Source organism: Panthera uncia (genome assembly GCF_023721935.1).
Source record: "Panthera uncia isolate 11264 chromosome C1 unlocalized genomic scaffold, Puncia_PCG_1.0 HiC_scaffold_4, whole genome shotgun sequence".
NCBI classification, from domain to species: Eukaryota; Metazoa; Chordata; class Mammalia; order Carnivora; family Felidae; genus Panthera; species Panthera uncia.
In genome coordinates, this window is record NW_026057585.1 from 104252708 (window position 1) to 104272226 (window position 19519).

The window sequence follows — 19519 nt, forward strand, 5'->3', positions numbered from 1 at the left end:
CCCACAGGACATTTCCTCTGACCCCAGCAGCCCCATGGAGTTCTGCACCTGACAGGCTCCCCTCACACTTGGCCCAGATCTTGGGTGTACCCTGAAGACAGGCTCCTGTGTTCCTTTTCACAGCTGCTCCCTGTCCAGTGTGGGCTCTTCCCCTAGAAGACCACACGCAACTGGGCATCCAGAGGAGGTGAAGGCTGCCCCGGGAGGACTGGCCTGAGTTGCGGGCAGGGCTGGTGGGGTTAAGCAGGCTCCCTGGGTCGCTGATGTCTTCCGTTAAGCGCCTGCTTGATCGTTTCCCTTGCACGTTATTTGGAAGCACTGTGTCTGTGAGTCATGGGCTGAGGTGCTGTGATTTCACTCCAGAGGCCAGAGGGGGCTTCAGGTGCAGCCACGCACTTGTACATCTTCGACTTTGGGTTTTGATCAGTTTATTTAAAATTGCCCTATAATTTACCACTTGTGTGTATTTAACCCACTCGTGTGAAAAAAAATCTTTCATTATATCTTTGTTCCTAAATTTTGTGCCGTTTGAGTCTCTGTTGGCGGAAACGCAAGTCCGTCTCAGCCCGGTGCCAGGCTAGCCGCTAGCCCGTGGGCAGGCCAGCGGTTGGGCCTGTGAGGGGTGGGGGGGCTGGAGCTGCCGTATCTGCAGCCCGGTGGTGCCCCAGGAATAACCGCGGGCCCTGGTGGCAATGCTGCTGGGCCTGGGTCCCTGTGTGGGCGGCGCTGGGCAGTGGCGAGGCTCTGCTGTGCTGGATGCCGGGCCTTGCCCTCTGTCCACACCTGGCTCAAGGGTGCGTCTGTGGAGGTGGGCATCTGATCAAACACTTAGTGTTTCCTGAGGTTTTTGAGGAGGTAGATGGCTTAGCAAACATTTTACTCGACGCGGGTTATTTCTTTGCTGTATGTGAAATCTCAACTATCAAAAACCCTTTGTCAGTAGTAGAGGTAGATCCGTGCAGTACAGAGCCTTCACCAAGGGTCCAAGGCGGTGTGCTGTCTGAAGCGACCCGAGATAAAAGACGCACTTGGGCACCTGGCTGGCTCAGTCGGAAGAACGTGCGACTCTTAATCTCGGGGTTGTGAGTTTGAGTCCCACGTTGGGTGTAGAGATTGCTTAAAATAAATAAAAATTAAGAAACAAAGATGAACTTGTCCTGTGGGGCTACACGTGTTGCTCCCTCTCGGAGGAATCGCCGGCCCCTCGTTCTTGTGTGGGGTCCCCGGTGGAGGGCAGTTGGACCCCCTTAGGCCACCCATTGGACGTGTGCTTCCCCAGCTGGCCCGGCTGAACCCCTGAGTGTAAGCCGTGCTGTGAAGTCTCGGGATCCAGGGGGAGAAGCCCCCCCAAAAAACTGGTCCTGTATGGACGCCAGTGAAACAGTCCCGGAGGTGTGCCCTGTGGTCCCAGAGAAGGGCATACCCGACATTTATTTCTCCCCCAAGAAACTTCCCAGGCAGCCGACAGGTCTGGGCTGAGGCTGGAGCGGCCCTCCTGGTGCCAAGGGCATGACTTCAGGCAGCCCGTTGTAGGGACGGCACCCAGCATGTGGGCTGTGGCTGTGTGGCAGCTGGCCTGAGCCTCCCCTGTGCAGGCAGTTGATGTCTGCGGCAGTGAGGCGTGGACGCTGGAGAGCAGGGTCCCTGTGGTGGTTCCCGGCAGCTCCCGTGCTCACTGGGGGCGCTGGGCCCTGGGAGGACCCATGGGATGTGGGGGAGGGGGCACTGAAAGCAGAGAGCTGGTTCCCTGACACTGGACCCAAGTCTAAGGGGGCAGTGACCTCATGCAGAGCATGACTTGGCTGAGACTGCTGGACCAGTGGGCCGAGGAAGTGGCTCCTGCTTCCTGCTTGTTCTCAAGGTGCCTAGGGATGGGAGCAGAGCTCATGGTTCAGGCGTGGTTGGACCTGTCTGAGGCCCGTTGCCATGTGGCTCCCCCATCCTGCTTCAGAGGCCCTCTGCTGTTGGCCTGCCTTTAGGAGGACCGTGCCGGAGGCTGGTGCAGCTGGCAGTGTCCACACGGCAGCCAGAGACGGCGCATTGCCGACGGCACTCCAGTGACGCACTTTTGAGCCTCGAAGGATCAAACTGTCAGGATGCGGTTGATGGGAGCACAGGTACCCAGCCTGCAAAGGGGGGTCTGGCAGCTCAGGAGGAGTCTTCTTGGCTACCTTTCCTGACCCGGTGTTGGGTGCAGGGCACATCTGGGGTTCCACGGGGCAGGGCACAAGGGGATCTTCTGCAGTGCGGCGCCCCCCTCAGGACCCGGGCGTTGGGAGCTCACCAGCTGGACACCCAAGAGACCTGAGGCTCCCAGTCGTGAGCTCAGGGTTCACCAGAGCCGGCCTCTGTTGTCCCTGGAGGTGACCGACCATCTCTGCCTGAGCCAGCAGAGGGGACGAATGACCCTGGGCGGACACTCCTCACACCTTCCCCACCAGGCTTGTCTCGGCGCCTCGGCATTCCTGGCAGACATCGGGAAGTTGAGGGGTGCCTGGAGGACTCCTCCACCAGGACCGGTGTGCCCCACCTTCCTCTAGGCCGGACTGCAAGCAGCAGCTCCTGCGGGGGCTATAGCCATGGCTCTGACCCGTCCTAGCCTCGGTCCCCACGCAGGCCCTCACCACGCGGCGAGTGAGTCTGTGCGGCTTGTTGGCTTGCGCTGGCCCTGGCGGACCCGTTGCCCGCGGCGTGCACCCTGGAGGTGGTTCGGGATGGGTCCCAGCTCTCCCCGGGGACCCGCCCACTGTTGCTCAGGTCCAGCTGAGGGGAGATCCCGAGCTCCCTCTCCTTGGGCGGACAGCTGTGGAGGGAACCGGCTCCTCTGGCGCCACACGGCCACCCAGGGGCTCACGCTTGTGCTGACCTCCAGGTTGGGGCGCAAAGGCCTGGGGACTCCGCTCCCTTTCCCCTGCTGGCTCAGGACCATCAGAAGCACAGAGGCCTGTTTGGGTGAGGGCAGCCCCTCAGGCAGTAAGGGTTGGCCTCGTGCCCCAAGAAGAGGAGGGGGCAGAAGGACGTTGGGGCGGCCGGGGCCACCCACCGTGCCTTTGCTCTGAGGTCAGTCAGTCCCTCCCCTCACTAGCCAGGCTCCCCGCTAGTGGAGGGCCAGCGCCCACTGCCGGGACAAGGCTGGGAGCCTCGTGGGTCAGCTGTCCTGCTTCCTGGGTCCCGCCTTTCTCAGGAGTGGGATCCGAGCCAGGCTTCCGGGCATCGCCGGGACCTTGGGGTAGGGGTTGCTGTGTAGAGGGCTTGGGGGGCCCGAGCGAGGTGGGTCATATGTAGGAAGGGCAGTTGGGGCTGTCGGTCCTGATGGAGGGCTCCCCTACCCTGGGCCACCACCCTGAAGGGGCTGGATGTGCGGTGTCGGGAGCTGAGCTGGGAGGCAGGTGGGGTGAATTCGTGTTAACAGTTTCCAGGGTGAGTTGGCCCCGGGGGGGGGGGGGGAAGGGTGGGGGCTGTTTCCAAAGGCTCAGAGCGCCTGCGGGAGGCGCGGCCCCTGCTAAAGCCCCGTCCACGCCCCCGGGCTGGCCTGGCGCCGGGGGACCAGCCGAGTGTGAGCCCTCCCCCTTGGAGCTTCGGGGAGGAGGGGAGGGTTTATTTGGCGGCGGCGCGGGCGGCCGGGGCGCCGGCCCCAGCCTGAGGGAGCAGGAGCGAGTCTGCCGTCGTCGTGCCCGCCCCGCCGCTGCTCCAGCTCACCCTGTGTGCACATGCACCGGCAGCAGCCAGGCGCCTCCTGGGGCCGTGTCCCCGCACCGGGGCCCTGAGTGCGGCTGTGCTGCTGCCCCCATGAGCACACCGGGCTGTCCGCACCCGCAGCGCTGAGCCATCACCGAGGTCCGGAGCTGCGGGCTGGCCGCCATGCACTGGGCCCGGGCTGCCGCAGCCCTCCTCTGGCTGCAGCTTGTGCTCCTCGGGGGCATCGGGGCGCGGCGGGAGCCCAAGAGGCCACGGCAGCCCGGCCAGCGCACCGAGCACCCCACCGCCACCGCGTCCAACAGCGAGGGGCTGCCAGGCTCCCCCAAGGTACATGCGGGCCGGTTGCACGTGGGTGCGGGTGTGCATGCCATTTGTAGACTTCAGGGGGGCCCCGGCTCTGCAGGCCTCCCCATCCTGTCCCCACGAAGTGGGACTTTGGGCACGATTTGCAGCAGCTGCTATTGGGGCATCCATGGGGCCCCCCTGGCCCAGGGGAAGGGGCGGGGGAGGAGAGGGACTTCCCAGAGGGGTTACAGTGAACCCTTTGAAGCCCTAGGTTCCACGTGCTGCCGTTTGGTGTAACTGCTAATTCAGGAGTGGGTGGGGAGGAGTTCTAGACTCCTCGTTGGGAATCCAGGTCCCCCACAACTTGAGTGGCTGGAGAGGCCCAGGCTAGCCTGGACCCTGTGCTTCCTGGAGGTCCTTACCCTGATCGCACGCTGCGTGGCCAGCACCCTCTCCGGCCTCTGGCACAGGCTGTGTTCCTGGTTATTGCAGTCCCTCTGGCCCCAGTCTGGCCCTGGGTCCTCTCTGAGACAAAAGTTCCCCGCACCCACCTCAGCGCTGGTCCTCCACCTTTCCTGCTCCTTGTATCTCCAGAGGGGGTCTCGGAGCTGACTCCAGCAGGCCTGGTGGCTTTGTGCAGCTGCCCACCTGGGGGCCGAGGGACTGGGAAGGGAGAGGCCGTTGCTGGGACAGGTCCCCCACCCCCCCGCCCTCACGCCTTTGATCCTGGCCTCCAGCCTCCCAAGGGCGTCTCTGCGGCGGCCAGCCAGGCTGCTCTCAGCCCACGCGGCCCGTTGGAGCCCGGGGCCCCGTTTGCCAGACGGGCAGGCCGAGCCGGAGAAGAGTGGGCTACCCGCAGCTTCTGGGGCTGATTCCGGCCAGTCACCCAGGGGAAGGTGCTTAGTGGTCGTTCCCTGCCCTGCCTGGCACGAGTCGGCCTGGAGACAAACAGGAAAATCTCTATTCCCGGAGTGGTCTCCGTGGGTTGGGGGGCTGCCATGGGACACGTGCCCTGGACAGACCTCCCCAGACACTGGAGCTCCTGCTCTTCTTGCTAGGGATGAGCTCATCTTCCACTTGTCCCCTGCTCCTGCAGCCCTTGGCCCCTAGACGCCACTGATGTACCGGTCTCTCAGGGCTCCTGGGTCCCTCAAGCGTGGCCAGGGTGGGTGGCAGCCAGGGGACCGGGCAGATACCAGATATGCGAGGAACCAGGACATTCCAAAGTTTTTTTTGTTTTTTTTTTTAATCTTTTTAATGTTTATTTATTTTTGAGAGACAGAGACAGAGCATGAGTGGGGGAGGGACAGAGAGAGGGAGACACAGCATCCGAAGCAGGCTCCAGGCTCCGAGCTGTCAGCACAGAGCCCGACGCGGGGCTTGAATTCACGAACCGCGAGATCATGACCTGAGCCGAAGTCGGACGCTCAACCGACTGAGCCCCCCAGGCGCTCCTGGACATTCTGAAGTTCTTGGTGTCCTTCTCTTCTCTGGGTGGGGCCCAGACCAGGGGTGGGAGGTGCCCTACCCTACCTGCCCTTCCCATCCCCCCCAGGATAGAGACTTGGCCTGGTCTATGGAGAGGAGGCCCTGGCTTTCCCAGGTCAGGAGGCGGCACCTGCCCCGGGCGCCTGGCTCTTGCTATGCTAGGGACTGAGGGCTGACTGCCGGCCTGGACCCCGGGTCAGGACTGCTCAGCTTGCCCTGCCTGGGTCAGCCTGAAGAGAGCGGCCAGGACTCTGCGAGCCCCATGGTGGTGGCTCTCTCCCAAACCTCGCTCCAACAGTGAGGTGGACTGGCCAGCTGTGGCCTGGGTCAGAGCCTGAACAGCAGGGCCGGCTGGGGGGCCAAGGCCACCAGCTCACACACTCATGTCCAACACAAAGCAAGGCCTGTGCCTGTCCTCCCCCCTGGTTTCGCATGGTTCTGGGACTCTCGAGAAGCCCCACAGAGAACTCGCTGCTCTTCACTGCTGCCCGCCTCAGCCAGGGCCAGGCCTCTGTTGGGACTTGTGGGGCTGGTCTTGTGTATACACAGGTGTGCCCATCTGCTTGGGAACAGGGTCCAGTGGGAGGGGACACGGTCGCTCTAATAACAGAACCCAGACCACGGTACCTGGATATCAGGCCCCGAGCCCTTGTCCTGTGTCTCATCTTGGTCTGGGTCCCCAGGGGTGGCCCGCGGTGCCCCGTTGCCACTTTTCTTGTGTGTACCCTGAGTCCTGCCCAAGGTGGCCTGGGTCCTGAGGTTCCCCGATGTCCGCTGGGGGCAGTAGGGCAGGACTCATTAGGGCCCGGTGGCCAGCTCACTAGCCCTGTTCCCTGGCCCTGCAGCCGCCTGAGGCCTTGGGGCCTGAGTTCTCAGATGCCCACATGACATGGCTGAACTTTGTCCGGCGGCCAGATGATGGGGCCTCGAAGAGACGGTGCCGGGGCCGGGACAAGAAGTCGGTGAGCCCCGGGGTCTGAACCCAGGGCAGGGGTGGCTGTGGCTCCAACTAGGACCCTCACTTTGCTCCTGCCTCCCCGCAGCGAGGCCTCTCTGGCCCCCCAGGGCCTCCTGGGCCCCCTGGGCCCCCCGGCCCCCCCGGTGCAGCAGTCAACCAGGAGGCCCTGTTGCGAGAGTTTCAGGAGATGCTGAAAGGTGAGGCCCCTGTCCCTGACTCTTCCCGCCTGGGGCCCCGGGGGTGACCCCACACTGACCCCGAGGTGCTGCCTCACCCTTTTCCCCGCAGAGGCCACCGAGCGCCGGTTCTTGGGGCTGCTGAGCCCCTTGCTGCCTGAAGGGACAGGCAGGTGGCTGGTGGCTGAGGCCTTCCACTGTGGACTGAAGGGCCCTACAGTGGTGGACGAGAGGACACTGCTGGAGCTGCGTGGCTTCCAGGCTGTGAGTGGGCTCGGGGGCTCGGGGGGGCCCTGGTCCTCTTGGGGCATCTGCTGTAGGCCTTCCTCATGTACCAGCACGGGCCAGCGGGGTGCGTGGTGCTGGGTGGGCTCCCCACCACTGGGGGGGCGGTGCTCACAGCCAGCCTGGGACAGCCACCCAGCACATAACATGCAGGGGGAGGTGACCTAGGTCAGGGTTAGCAGGTCTCGTGTGCCATGACTGGGTGGGATCCAAGGTGGCCGGGAGGCAGGGATACCTTTCCAGGTGGGGGCTCTTGAGGGTTCATCCATCCCTTGGGGCCTGGAGCCTGTGCCCAGGGGCCCAGAGGGGCATAGACACGTAGGTCACCCCCCACCTTGCCCACCTGGGGCCTGCTTGGGGTGGCGGCTGTTGGTCACAGGCGCCTCCCCCAGGCTGGATGTGCAAGATGAGGGCCCAGGCGCTGCAGCTGGCTGTTCACCTGCTATCCCTCCAGCCCACTGCCCAGGGCGCCTTCCTGCGGGGGTCCGGCTTGAGCCTGGCCTCGGGCCGGTTCACAGCCCCAGTGACCGCCATCTTCCAGTTTTCTGCCAGCCTGCACGTGGGTGAGTGGGGCCGGCCCCCAGACCTGGGTCCTTTGCTACAACCCCACCTCCCTGGGGGTCTCACTCAGGGCCACCCTCCCCCAGCCCTCAGCCGCTCCTGGGCCTACATCTGGCAGTGCGTCCTGAAGGCCCCCAGTCCCAGCCCCCTGCCCCTCTCTGCTCCGTCCTCCCTGAGGGCTGTTGCAGGCCAGGCCCTGTCTCCACAGACCACAGGGAGCCGCAGGGCAGGCCACGGCTGCGGGCTCGGGACACAGTGCGGGCGCTCGTCTGCATCGAGTCCCTGTGTCATCGACACATGTGAGTGGGCCTTCCTAGGGGGCACCCTGAATGCTGGGCGGTCGCGGGGGGTGGTGCCCCAGTGTCGACCGCGCTGTGTATGGGGGTGGGGTCCTGGCCCCGCAGTCAGCTGTGCCCTCACCCCTGTCCTGCGCGCCCTGTCCAGGTCCCTGGAGGCCATCTCGGGCCTGGAGAGCCGAGGCAGGGTCTTCACCATGCAAGTCCAGGGTCTGCTGCACTTGCAGGTGAGGCCAGGGGGCTGCACCGGGGGGGGGGGGGGGGGGGGGGGGGGGGGGGGGGGGGGCTGCACCGGAGGGGGGGATCCGAGGCCCGGAGCATCGGCCAGATGACCCCTGGGGTGGGTGCAGGTGAGGCCGGGGGGGGGGGGCTGCACCGGAGGGGGGGATCCGAGGCCCGGAGCATCGGCCAGATGACCCCTGGGGTGGGTGCTGTGTGCTGGGGCTTGAGCTTCATCCCTCCATGCGCTCCCCCGGGCAGGCGGGTGTCGTGGGTGGTGACATCCACTGTGGGGTGTCTGCAGGCTGGACAGTACGCCTCCATCTTTGTGGACAACGGCTCTGGGACAGCCCTCACGATCCAGAGTGGCTCCAGCTTCTCCGGCCTGCTCCTGGGCACGTGAGGGCCAGACAGGGTCCCCCACCCGCCCCCCACTGTCCTCTGTAAAACCTCTGGTGACAGCAATAAAGAGCTCTCAGCCCTCCCTGTCGCCTGGTCACTGTGTAGTCATGGGGGTGGGGGGCGCAGGTGTGGCCCTGGAAGGACGTGTGGCCTCATGTCCGGCCTGGAGGCAGCGATCTGTGGACACGTGAAGGGCCAGGGGCCCAGACCCGTTCAGCACCAGAAGTTGGTCAGATGGTGGCCAGATGCCGCGTGCCGTGCCTGTCTGGGGTGCGGAGCGCGAGGTGGGGAGCCCTTGGGAGGGCCTTGTCCCGTGGGGCAGGTGCGGGGAGCCCACGGGTGTGGGCCACACACAAGATTGCACGTGCGCGTGCAGGTCACCAAACCCCACACGTGAGCCCAGAGGGCGTTCCTGCCCACGCTGGGGTGCTGAGTGCGCCTGTGTTTGCGGGGCGGGGCCCAGGGTGGTCCAGGCCCAGGCCGGCAGGGCACCTCGCTGACCCCACTTCTCCTTGGTGGCTGCCGCCATCAGGTGGGTGCAAACCCCAGGTGGGGCGGCCAAGGCCGTGCCCGCCCGTCCTGTGGGTTTGGGGCCCTCTACCCCTACCCCGTCTTGGCTCCAGCAAACCCAGACCAAAGAATGTAAATCGATCTTGGGATGTCTGGGCCTCCGCAGAGCTGCTGAGATACTATCTCTGGTTGGCACCTGGGTCCTCGGCAGGCGGCCCCACCTGGAGGGCTGAGGTGAGGCCCCTGACCCCTCCACAGAAGCCTGGGGGCCGGAGGTGGGGCTCGGGTCCGCAGCAGCAGGGCCTGAAGCCCCATTTCCAAGGCTGAGCAGGGAAGGGCCTCTTTCACCCTGTAGACGGAGGGACGGGGCAGGTTGAGGTTGGAGCCCAAGGGCCGTTGTTCAGCTTCTCCCCCTGGGGACCCTGACCCCTGTGGGGGGGGCATGGGGGGGGGGGGGGGGGCGCGGAGCATGGGAGGGACCCTCCCTGCAGCCTGCTGGGTAATGAGGCGGGAGAGCAGTGGTGCCAGACTGGCGCCAGCCCGTGCAGCCCAGGGTTTGGCCGATGACCCACCCCACCTCTCTCCCTGGTCGTCCCAGGCTGGCGTCAGGGGCTGGGGGGCTGAGTGGGGGGTGTCTCTGCTTCAGCTGCAGGCACCGGCCTGGTCTGAGTGGGGATACTCTGGTAGCTTGTGGGGGTGGGGCGTGGGTGCCCCTTCCTGGGGTCTCCAGTGAGAAGGTTGGGAGAGGGGGGGCACACAGGGGAGGCAGACGCTTGGGAGGACACAGCGTCCCCCACTTCCCATGACCGAGGTCCCGTACCAGGCTGGCCAAGCTTGGCTTGGCCATGGGCACCAGTTTATAGAGGGGTAACAGCCTGTGGGCTGACGGGGCTGCCCAGGGCACAGTGGGAGGGGACACTGAGGGATCGTGGCCAGCACCCAGCCAGACTCAGCCGGGCCCGGGGCCTCACTGCATCCAGGAGCTCTCCCGCAGGTCCTTCAACACCAGCCAGTCCCCCGCCCAGCCTGGTCCGGGAGGGGGCAGGTCTCACATACCCAGAGCTGCTCTGGGGGCGGTGATGACAGAGATGGAGACCCAGAGCCCGCAGAGAGTGACAGACAGGGGATGACAGATGAGGGGTGGGGACGCGAGGACAAGGACGAACCAGGCCAGCCTCTTGGAGCCCACAGGGGGCAGGGGGCCAGGGCCAGGTTGTGGCGCCTGACTGCACCTGCCTCCCGGTCTGTCTGGTCTTTCCCCCTGTCTCTGCCACCCTAATCAGAGGTCATTAGCCACTTCGCTGCAGTCCCCCTGGAATGTGCTGCCTCCAGCTGAGCCTCCGTGGCTGAGGATGTGAGAGCAGAGGCGCGAGGGGCCGGGGTGGGCCGATATGACCGCCAATCAGCTTCGAGCACTGTGAGCGGGGGTGGTCACAGCGTTCAGGCCCCAGGCTCAGACAGGCCCCCAAGGACACAGGCTGGCCCCCCAGTGTGAGCAAGGGGCCAGTGCAGGGCGAGGCTCCCATAGGCATACCCTGGGCCCAGCTGCATCCTTTTCTCTCATCTCTCCTGCCTTCAGGAGCTCCCAGGTACAGCCCTCACAGACACAAAGGGAAGCAGTGTTCTGTCGAATGGAAAAGATCAAGGTTCTTAAGTAGCTGACTCTGGGACCTACTTCAGTGGAAGCTTGTTGCTGTATTGTCTTCAGCCCGAACTGTGGTGTTTGAAAAGCTCCCTGAGGCCTTGGGAAGGGTCTGGAGCCCCCTAAGTGGCCCTGGGTCCTTGCAGTGATACCCAGCCTGAGCAGGGTTCCCGGGAGTGGGAGAGCTTGGGAGATGGGGCCGTTTTCCTGGGCCTGGTCTCTTCTGGTTTCATAGCTGGGCTCTGGGGTGGCCTGAGCGTCTGGCTGGGCCACACAGCTCTGGAGAGCCTCGGGTTGACTGTTGACCCCAAGCCGTGCCCAGGAGCAGCGGGAAGTAATGGGCTGATTTCACTGACCTCTTTTAGGGCTCAGTCCCAGAACCTCCATCTGACCCTGGGGCTTGCCAGGGAGGGCTGTAGGCCCTGCTGTGCTAGGTAGGGGCCCCTGGGAGGGGGTAGGCTTCCTCTGGCACCCCCCAGCCCTCCGCTGCCAGATCCCTGGTCTTGGGTCCATGGCCTGGTTGTAGGCCTTGGGGCCCTGGGGGTGGGGTGTCTCGGGGCTGGGTCATGGCCTGCCCCTCCAGTGCCCTCCATGTGCTGTGTTTGAGGGCAGACAGGAATGTGGGCATCTGGCTCAGGACAGCTGGAAAGTCCTCTTGGGGGCCAGGAGCGCCCACTAGCTTAGCAGCCAGGCCTCAACCTCCGTCCGTGGCAGGAGGCTGGAGGGGCAGGATGGGGGGGTCCTGGCTATGGGCGAGAAGGCTGCCCGTCCCCTCTGCCCGTGGTCCTCCTCTGAGAGGCCTGTGGGATGGGACAGGGTAGGGGTGAGGTTTCCAGAAGAGCACCCTCCCCACCAGCCTGGGCCCTGGAAGAAGTGTGGGCTTTAGGATACAGCCAGGACAGGCTGGCCCTTGGTGGCCAGGGCCCAGCTTTGGGCGTGACTTCCCCCCCTCGGGGTTGGACCTGGGGCTGGTGAGTGGGAGGGCTGTTCCAAGGGCGGCTGCTTGTCCTCCAAGCATACCTGGGAGGTTCTCACACCCCGTCGGGACGTCCCGACTCCTACGGCCTGGGCCAGGGACTGAGAGTTGGCCTGGGGTGTGGGGGGGTCTGGGCGGGAGTGTCCGTGCTTCTCTCGGGGCTCCCTGTGCTGACTTGCTGTCCTTGTGGTGGCTGCGATCGTGTCTCTGGGCCAGTGGAGCTGCCCGGTGCTGCTGTGTGTGAGACGTGTGTGGGATGGAGTCTCTGTGTCTCCTCTGTCTCTGCCCTGGGACCAGGGCTTGTGTGCTGAGCTAGAATCACCAGGCCCCTGGGGAGCAAACACAGGGCAGGTGTCTGGGGCCCAGTGGCTGGAGCCCCTGGCCAGCCAGTCCCTGAGCTCGGGAACGGCCGTGCTCGGTCCTGGGCGTCAGGGAGGCCGGCTGGCGGGGCTGTGCGCGTGGTCACAAAGCCGCTGGACCCTGGGGTGGGGATGTGCTGCTGTCAGTCCTCGAGTTGGACTCTCCATGACAGCTGGGGACTCTGGGTGCTGGGGGCAGGGGAGAGGGCTTCCTCACCCCCAAGGAGAAGCTCGCAGCGCACTGTCCTGGGACAGAAGCTCACTGGGATGGCAGGGGGTGGGGGTGTGCCTTGTCGCACCTGAGGCCTCCGATCCGAGGCCGCGCAGCCCTCTGCTGGGGAGCAGGGTGGGGCACTGCACCCCGGGGTCTTGCTCACTGGCCCGGCTTGAACGGTGCACTCGATGGGCTCTGAGTTCAGGCGGCTCCGAGCTCCGCACGACCTTAGGGCCCTGCCTCAGGGTCAGCCAGGAGCTGAGGCCTTCAGCATCTCAGGGTCTCCCCGAGCCCGGCCCCTGCAGCCACGTTAAGCGAGGCTGGGAAGCACGTCCGGATGTCGAGCCCGTGCCTGCTCCCGCCATCGGCACGTCTGCCCACTTGTGTCTGATGGTGTGCACAGGCGGGCCTGGCCTAGGGGTGGGGCTGTGGTGCTTGGGGACAAAAGGCCTTTGTTCGGGGGAGTTTGGGGTGCAGCCCCTGCCCCGGGGCAGTGACTCATGGGTTCCTCTGGTTGATAATGTCAGTTTTGTAACAGCCGGCAGGTCACACACACACCCGGGGCGGCCTCGAGGGTAGGAGGGACCCCCACCCGCACTCGCGGCCCCTCCAGGCTGCTCTGTTGGAACCTGGGTATGTGAGGGGGTGGCAGCGAGAGCAGGAGTGAACAGGAAGGGTGTCAGAGGGCCAAGCGAAACTCCAGTTGTGAAGTAAAGCATGTCCAGAAGCAGTCGCTCAGCCTTCCTGCAGCCCCTCGCCTGCCTCCTGGCCCCCTGCCGTAGCCCTGAATCCCTGCCCCCTGCCCCCCCCCCCCCCCCCCCCCCCCCCCCCCCGGGCCCCAGAAGCCCATCCGCAGGGGGCCCTCACAGCAGCCTGCACCAGGGCCAGACCCAACAGACCCAAGGATGCACTCTTCGGGACCTTCGCCGTGGGGTTGTCTGATCCTTCCTCTGGGGCCAGAGGGACAGGGTGGGGGCCTGCCTGGGGATATGCTCAGAGGGCCTGACGTGGTGACTCCTGTCGCGGGCTTGAGCCTGGCTCTGGCCATCCACCCGTCACTCCCTTTGAAGGATCGAGTGGGCGCCTGCGTCAGGGTGCCGGGCCCCTCGGGGGTTGGGCCTTTGAGATCCTCGGACACCGCTGGAGGTCGGGGGCAGGGGTTGGATCACCGGGCTGGGCCAGGCCCTGGGTGGTGGGAGGCAGGCTGCAGGTGAGGGTCCTCACCGGGTTTCCGTCCTGCTGGCTGCAGCCTGTGGTGTTTACTCTGGAAGACGGGCTAGTCCGTGGTCCGGGTTCTCCGTGGCCCTGGCTTCTCCCCGGCCTGTGAGCGCCACCACCAGCCGAGCTCTGCTTGGCGGGCCCTGCCACCCAGCCATCTGTGAACCCTGCTGGCTGGGAGAAGGGCCTCTGGGGCCATGTGCACAGGAAGTGCAGGCACCTGGGGCCAGGGGCGACAGGGGCACCTGGGCAGGTGGCCGGCCACAGGTGTGTGTGGGAGGGCCCCTGACCATCCTGCTGAGTGGCGGCGACTGGCCTAGCAGCTTCCCCCACTGCCACCCCTGCCTAGACCTTCTTGGATTCCAGTTCCTGCTGCCCCCCCGCCTCCCCCTCCCAGCTGCCAGGGCTCCCTTCCTGGGGGTAGCTTTCATCTCCAAGCTCAAGTGGAGACCCCTCTGCAGAGAGCCTTGACCCTCGTCACTTCCTGGCCCCCCCCCACACCCCCCACTCCCAAGATGGCCCTGGTGTAGCCCTCAGGTCTGTGTCAAGGCGGGGGAGGGGCAGAAGCCACTCCACCCCACCATTAGCTTCTGCAGAGGCTGGGTCTCCTGAGAGCAGCCTGTCAGGAGCCCCACCCCAGGCTCGGGATGCTCTCCAGGTCCCCACCAGGGACCTGGGGCTAGATGGGCACCCCTGGGCACCTGCTGGTGCTCGGACTGGGGGCCACACCTCTGCCCAGTCTTCTGACTTGGGCAGCTGAGGCTGGCATCCAGAATGGGGTCCCACATCCCTGGGACCTCCCAGAACACATTCCCCTGACCCTGGTGCCCTGCCCTAGCCTTGCAGAACTGCTGATCTTCTCCGATTTCACTCATTTCCTGTTCTGGGCCCCTCGGGGGCCAAGGGGAAGGCCGGGAGCTGGCAGTGGGCGCCCTGCACCGATGGCCATCGGCCTCCATGATGCCCGCTGGACCAGGCCCCGGGCACAGCAGCGTGCCTGAGCTCGGTCCATGGGATGCCTGCCGAGGCCCCGCTGCGAGTCTCCTTCGCTGCAGCCGGAGCAGAGGCCTGACGCTGTCAGTCTTCCCTCTCCCCTCCCCCTCTCCTCCCTGCCCCCCGCACCGCTTGTCAGGCCACACCACCCACTGCACCACCTGCAATGGGACCCCACAGTGGGGGAGGCACAGGGTCTGTGGGGGGGGAGGGGCTCCAGAGACACCCAGCAGAGGACAGTCCCCAGGGCATGCGGGCCCCAGGACACACGGGGCAGTGGGCTGTTTTGTTGGCTTTGAGTGATCTCAGAAGCAGTCGGCCCAGTGGGTAGGGTTACCTGGCTGCGGTGTGGCTGTGGGGGGTAGTGCTGGGCCTTCTGCAGGAGACTGTGAGGGCACGAAGTGGGGGAACGGGGATGGATGGGGGGCCAACGGCACCATCCACAGGAAAGATGGGGGGCAGGAAGGGCTGGGTCAGAGGAGAGTGTGGGGGTGAGTGGGGGTGGGTGAGAGCAGAGGAGGGTAGGGAGCTCCAGGGGGTAGCCCAGGCTGGCAGTGAGCCCACCCTGGCCCTGAAGATGGGGGCACAGGTGCCCACAGAGGCCAGGTGACGGGATTATTTCAGCTCCCAAGCTGTAGGATGTGGGGAAGGTCCTCTGGGTGGGTGCCGGAAGGTGACCGCCGGGGAGACCCTGGAGTGGAGGCTCATGGGGTCTCAGGAACGGGAAGACTCACAGGGCTTGGACCACGACCCCTCGAGAGCCCAGGGTTTGTTCTGAGGCCAGGCCGTGGTTTAAGGACAGACACTCCCCCTAAGGGCTGCCCGCTCCCTAGGCTCAGAGAAGAAGAGAGACATTAGCTCGACCCAGGGCACACTGACTAGAAACAACCTGAGCCTCTCTCCAAATCCCTGGGTCCGGAGCGCAAGCATCAAGGAGCAGCCAGCACGCAGACTTTTCGGGATTGGCTTTTCTTGCTTGATGGAATTCTTTGGAGCTTCATCCTGTCACTGCCAACGTTTCTGAAGTTTCGACATTTTCTAGTCCTGGAACCTTGGCCAAAGCGCTCAGTCTCTATGCCCCGTCTCTTCCTCTTTCTCAGGAAAATGAAGGGGCCGTTGCCAGGGCTGCACGCCAGCCCGCAGAAGTGCTGAATGCAGGCACTGGCCTGTTACCCTGGTGTCCCAACAGCTCGAGTCCTCTCCTGACACCTGCTCTCCACGTCGGCCCCGGGGGAGGGAGGGGCGGGGCCAGGGCCCTCCATGAGAAGAGGGGCACCACTCGAGGTGGTGCCGGGTGGCCCATGCCCCTCCGGGCCTGATGCTCTCTGCCAGTGTGGGCTGACGGCCACTTAAAGAGAGACTGGTTTGGCTGGGAGAGAGTTGGCTGCCCTGTGTCCCAAACCCCCAGTAAAAACCAGTTCGGTGGTCTGACTCCCCATCTCCCAAGAGCCTGCCGTCTCCCGGGCCCCTGGCCGGCGATGGGCTCAGCCACTGGCCTTAGGACACACGTGTCCAGGTGGCGTGCAGCCTGCAGTGTGTGGCTCAGTGGGCGGGAGGTGCAGTCTGGGGGGGGGGGCCCCCCTGACCTGGAGAACCCGCCAGCCAGGGCGGGCTCTATCCATGGGCCCCAGTATTGCCGGCAAGGTGATGGCGGAGGGTCACTCCAGGAAGGGACCCCTGGCCATCAGATCGAACGTGTGGTCTGAATCCTGACGTTACAACTGCAGTAATGATGTGCACAGTCAGCCCAGGAGAGGGTTTGTTCTGTATGGAAATTTAATGATTTCGGCTGAACAATAGGAAGTTTCCATTTTTGTCAAAACTGGTTGCATCCTGGCACCTTCACGTGATTCAAGCGAACGCTCAGTCTCGTAGGTCCCCCTCGCCTCAAGAGACACGTCTGGGTTTTTAGATTTTTTACAAGGAGGCCCTGGACATGGCTGCCATGCTTCCTTCCCATGGGGTGTGCCCTGGACGAACCGGAAACTACAGCAGGACTGCAACGCAGGGCAGGGATCAGAGGTCCACCCCTGGGCTCGGAGCCTGGCTCTGCCCCCGGCACGTGGGTGCCGGCAAGCTGTCTGCAGAAGGAGAATGGACATGGGCACATGTCAACTCCTTCGACAATCCCGACGCTCACGCAACACGTTCAGGCGAAAAAGGTCGGCGGGGTCCCATTCTGCTCACCCCGGTGTCCCCAAACCTGGCTCCTCTTGTGAATCCTTGTCCCGCAAACCAGGTGTTCACAGGGGAAAGGTCAGTCCTGGCTCACACTGGCCAATCAGAAAGCCGACGTTCACCTCGTAATCAGAATGTGTCAGCTCTTGGGACCTCTCTGGCCCGGCTTCCACCTTCTAAAGGCAGGAGAATTGCAACCACGAGACCATCCCCCGCTTCCTTCTGGCCCAAGACTCCAGACTCCGGATATCCTTCTACCTTTCAACAAAAATAACCCCAACCTGCCGCTGTGGACTACATCCCCCCAAACTCAGACTGAAGCCTCAACTCCCAATGTGATAGTATCTGGAGGTGGTGGTAGCTGAGGTCATGCGGGTGGGCCCTCTGGTGGGATCAGCGTCCTTGTAAAAAGAGACACCAGGCACTCGCTTTGGCTCTCTCCCGTCACAAGGCCGCGGTGAGAAGGCAGCCGCCTGCAGGCCGGGAAGAGGGCCCTCACCACCCAGCCCAGGTGGGGCCGATCACATGTGCTCTTAGAGACTTGAGGGACACACATCTGTGGCGTTTTGTCACCGCGGCCCAAGCTAAGACGCCCGCTCTCACGATCCACGGCCCGAGAACACCAGAGAGTGGCAGGTCAGAGGTCTGTGCCTTCTGTTTGCGTTGCCCGAGGTGCACTGCGGACACTGGCCGCGTGGCCAGGTTCCCCGGACAGCAAACCCAGGTCAGACCCCAGAAGAGCTCTGTAGGACCATGCACCACTGTACCGGGAGGGGCTCGCGCTGTCCCGGAGCCTATTTGACTTCTGTGACGGTCACAGCGCTCACTTTCACATTTAACGGGGAAAAAAGGGACCCGAGTCTCCGAGGATGTGTCCAGGTTTGAGAGGGGTGATCGGTCACGGGGGCGGTGCACGTAAATGCATTCTGTCTCCAAAAGGACGCGGCAGCCAGTGAAGCCTTTCTAAAGACAGAACAACGGACACCTCACCGATACTTGTAAGAGTTCAGATTCCTGGAACTTGGGCCCAGAGTCTAAAATAACAAATGTGCAGGTGAGGAACACTTTGGCCTGCACGGCTGCGAGGAAGCCTTAAAAGGAGTCTTTTCAGAAAGAGACAATGGGACCGACTTTCCAGCGTAAACTAGAAAGAGAAATGGATAATTTTAGAATTCTTCCACATTTAAACACACATGCAGCAACGAGCCTACAACTCAAGCTGTAAAAACAGATTAATCCACAAATTCCAAGTTCTGATAGAAAAGTCTTCCCTTAAATAATTTAAAAAATATACTGAGACCCACACGCTCCCAACTTAAAACTCTTAGCTACACGAATTTACAATATTTATAAGTCACAGACTCGCGCCGAAGCACACTGATCACAGATTCACTTTGGAGCAACACAGACCAAAACACCACTGAGGCTGTGAAACAGTAACACCAAGTGTAAACCCTAGACTTGCACATGACAAATGGTACCAACACGAAACACAGAAGCAGGTAACCTAACTCGATACGGCTACAGCAATTCTGAGGAAAAGCCACTGGAGTGTGTCGCAGTGAAGGTGCAACATGCAAGGGCCCGAGGGTCAGATCCCTGCAGCCGCGGCTCTCTGGGCAGTGATTTCCTACGTGGACGGTCACCACAGGATGCAGGACAAGGCACAGTCCCCACCCCTGAACGAGTCCAGGTTCTTTCTCTGTGGTCAGGTCCGCAAGTGCCCGTCAGCTCCAGCCTCTCGCTGCTGCTGGCCCCTACGTCGGGAGAAGGACAGGCCGGGGCGCGGCGGCAAAGCCCTGCCAGCTCGCCCAAAGCTGGGCGTCTTCACAGCCAGGCCGATGCCGGCTGAGATCCAGGGACCGGACGTTTCTACCTGGACGTAAGGTGCTGCCCTGGCAAGCCCCAGGGGCCTCCCTGGCCCAGAACAAGATGCTCCCGAGCGAGGCCCGGTGGCGGCCGCTGGGGTGCACGGCCCTGGGCGCGCCCACGGGAGCTGGCACCCGCGAGCTGTCCGCCGCCGCTTGGCGTCTGCCTGAAAACCCTACCGGTCGCCGCAGAAGCCAGGTCCCCTTGAGGGCTGGGCTCCTTCCGGACACCCGGCCAGAACCCGTCAGCCGTGCCCGTGCAAGGCCGGCGGGAGGCCGCCTCAGCGGCTGCCTCACGGGACCCTGAACGACCGTCGCGGCGGCGGCCGCCTTGGGGGCCCTGTCCCGGCCTCCGTGCGGCACGCGGCGGGTCGGCTGCGGCCGCGGCTCAGGGGATGCCCTCCTTCCTCTGACAGCACTGCGAGGGGGGCGCGGACCAGTCGTAGATGTAGGACAGGCGCAGCTGCACCTCCTGCCTGCACAGGCGGCCCTCCCGCATCAGCGTCTGGTGCTTCTCCAGCATGTCCTCCAGGCTCTGCTTGTGAGTCACCAGGTACTGGTTGCTGCAGCCGCGGGACTTGTACTCGGTGTCGAAGCGCGGGTCGTGCTCGCGCTGGACGTCCACCGGCGCCAGCCAGGCGCCCAGCGACACGTCCTCGCTCTGCCAGGCGCGCAGGTACTCGCGACTGAGGCGCAGGTAGTGCACCAGGTCGGCCGAGAGCACGTAGCCGCCGCCCAGCGCGTAGGGCAGGTAGTAGTCACAGAGCTGCCAGGCGGCCTCGCGCCAGCGGCCCCCGGGCTTGACGCGGCCGCGGCCCGAAAAGAAGCCCCAGTAGAGGCGGCGGCGACGCGCGGGTTCGCGCGCGCGCAGCTCGGCCAGCAGCGCGTCCAGCCGCGCGAACGAGTCGTCGTCGGCCTTAAGCACGAACTCGAAGGCCACGTGCTCGTCCAGCCAGGACAGCATGGCCAGCACCTTGGCGGTGAGGTTCTCATACGCGTCGCGCAGCGCGGGCAGCAGCAGCAGGTCGCCGTGCCGCGCCTGCTCGCGCTCCAGGGCGCGCCGCTCCTCGGCGCCCAGGCCGCCCGTGCCCACGGCGAAGCGCGCCCACACGTCGCCCGGGCCGCCGCGCCGCGCCGCCGCCAGCCACGTGCCGCGGACCGGCCCGACCGCGAACTTGTCCTCCGATTTCGT

At 64.4% G+C, this 19519-nt stretch overlaps 2 protein-coding genes across 4 annotated transcripts in view; one reads left to right on the top strand and one right to left on the bottom strand.

Annotated features, from left to right (window-relative positions):
• Positions 1-3524: 3524 nt before the first annotated feature.
• Positions 3525-9252, top strand: C1QTNF12 (C1q and TNF related 12). 3 transcript variants are annotated; one of them, XM_049618324.1, is made up of 8 exons: positions 3525-4026; positions 6318-6434; positions 6516-6627; positions 6719-6870; positions 7346-7454; positions 7661-7751; positions 7897-7975; positions 8272-8470. In XM_049618324.1, exons 1-8 carry the CDS (start codon positions 3862-3864, stop codon positions 8368-8370), a joined length of 924 nt encoding a protein of 307 aa, XP_049474281.1. In that variant the 5' UTR covers positions 3525-3861; the 3' UTR covers positions 8371-8470. The 3 variants fall into 3 exon arrangements, with proteins under 3 accessions (XP_049474281.1, XP_049474278.1, XP_049474280.1); XM_049618321.1 differs by lacking the exon at positions 3525-4026 and having other exon boundaries at positions 4298-6434; positions 7346-7751; positions 8272-9252; XM_049618323.1 differs by lacking the exon at positions 3525-4026 and having other exon boundaries at positions 6363-6870; positions 7284-7751; positions 8272-9252.
• A 9150-nt stretch (positions 9253-18402) lies between these two features.
• The window catches only part of B3GALT6 (beta-1,3-galactosyltransferase 6), a 1847-nt gene continuing 730 nt past the window's right edge, over positions 18403-19519 (bottom strand). Inside the window, exon 2 of the mRNA XM_049618326.1 lies at positions 18403-19518. Within this exon, the coding sequence (XP_049474283.1) occupies positions 18716-19518 (803 nt within the window). The 3' untranslated portion in view covers positions 18403-18715. The remainder of the gene's footprint in view (position 19519) is intronic.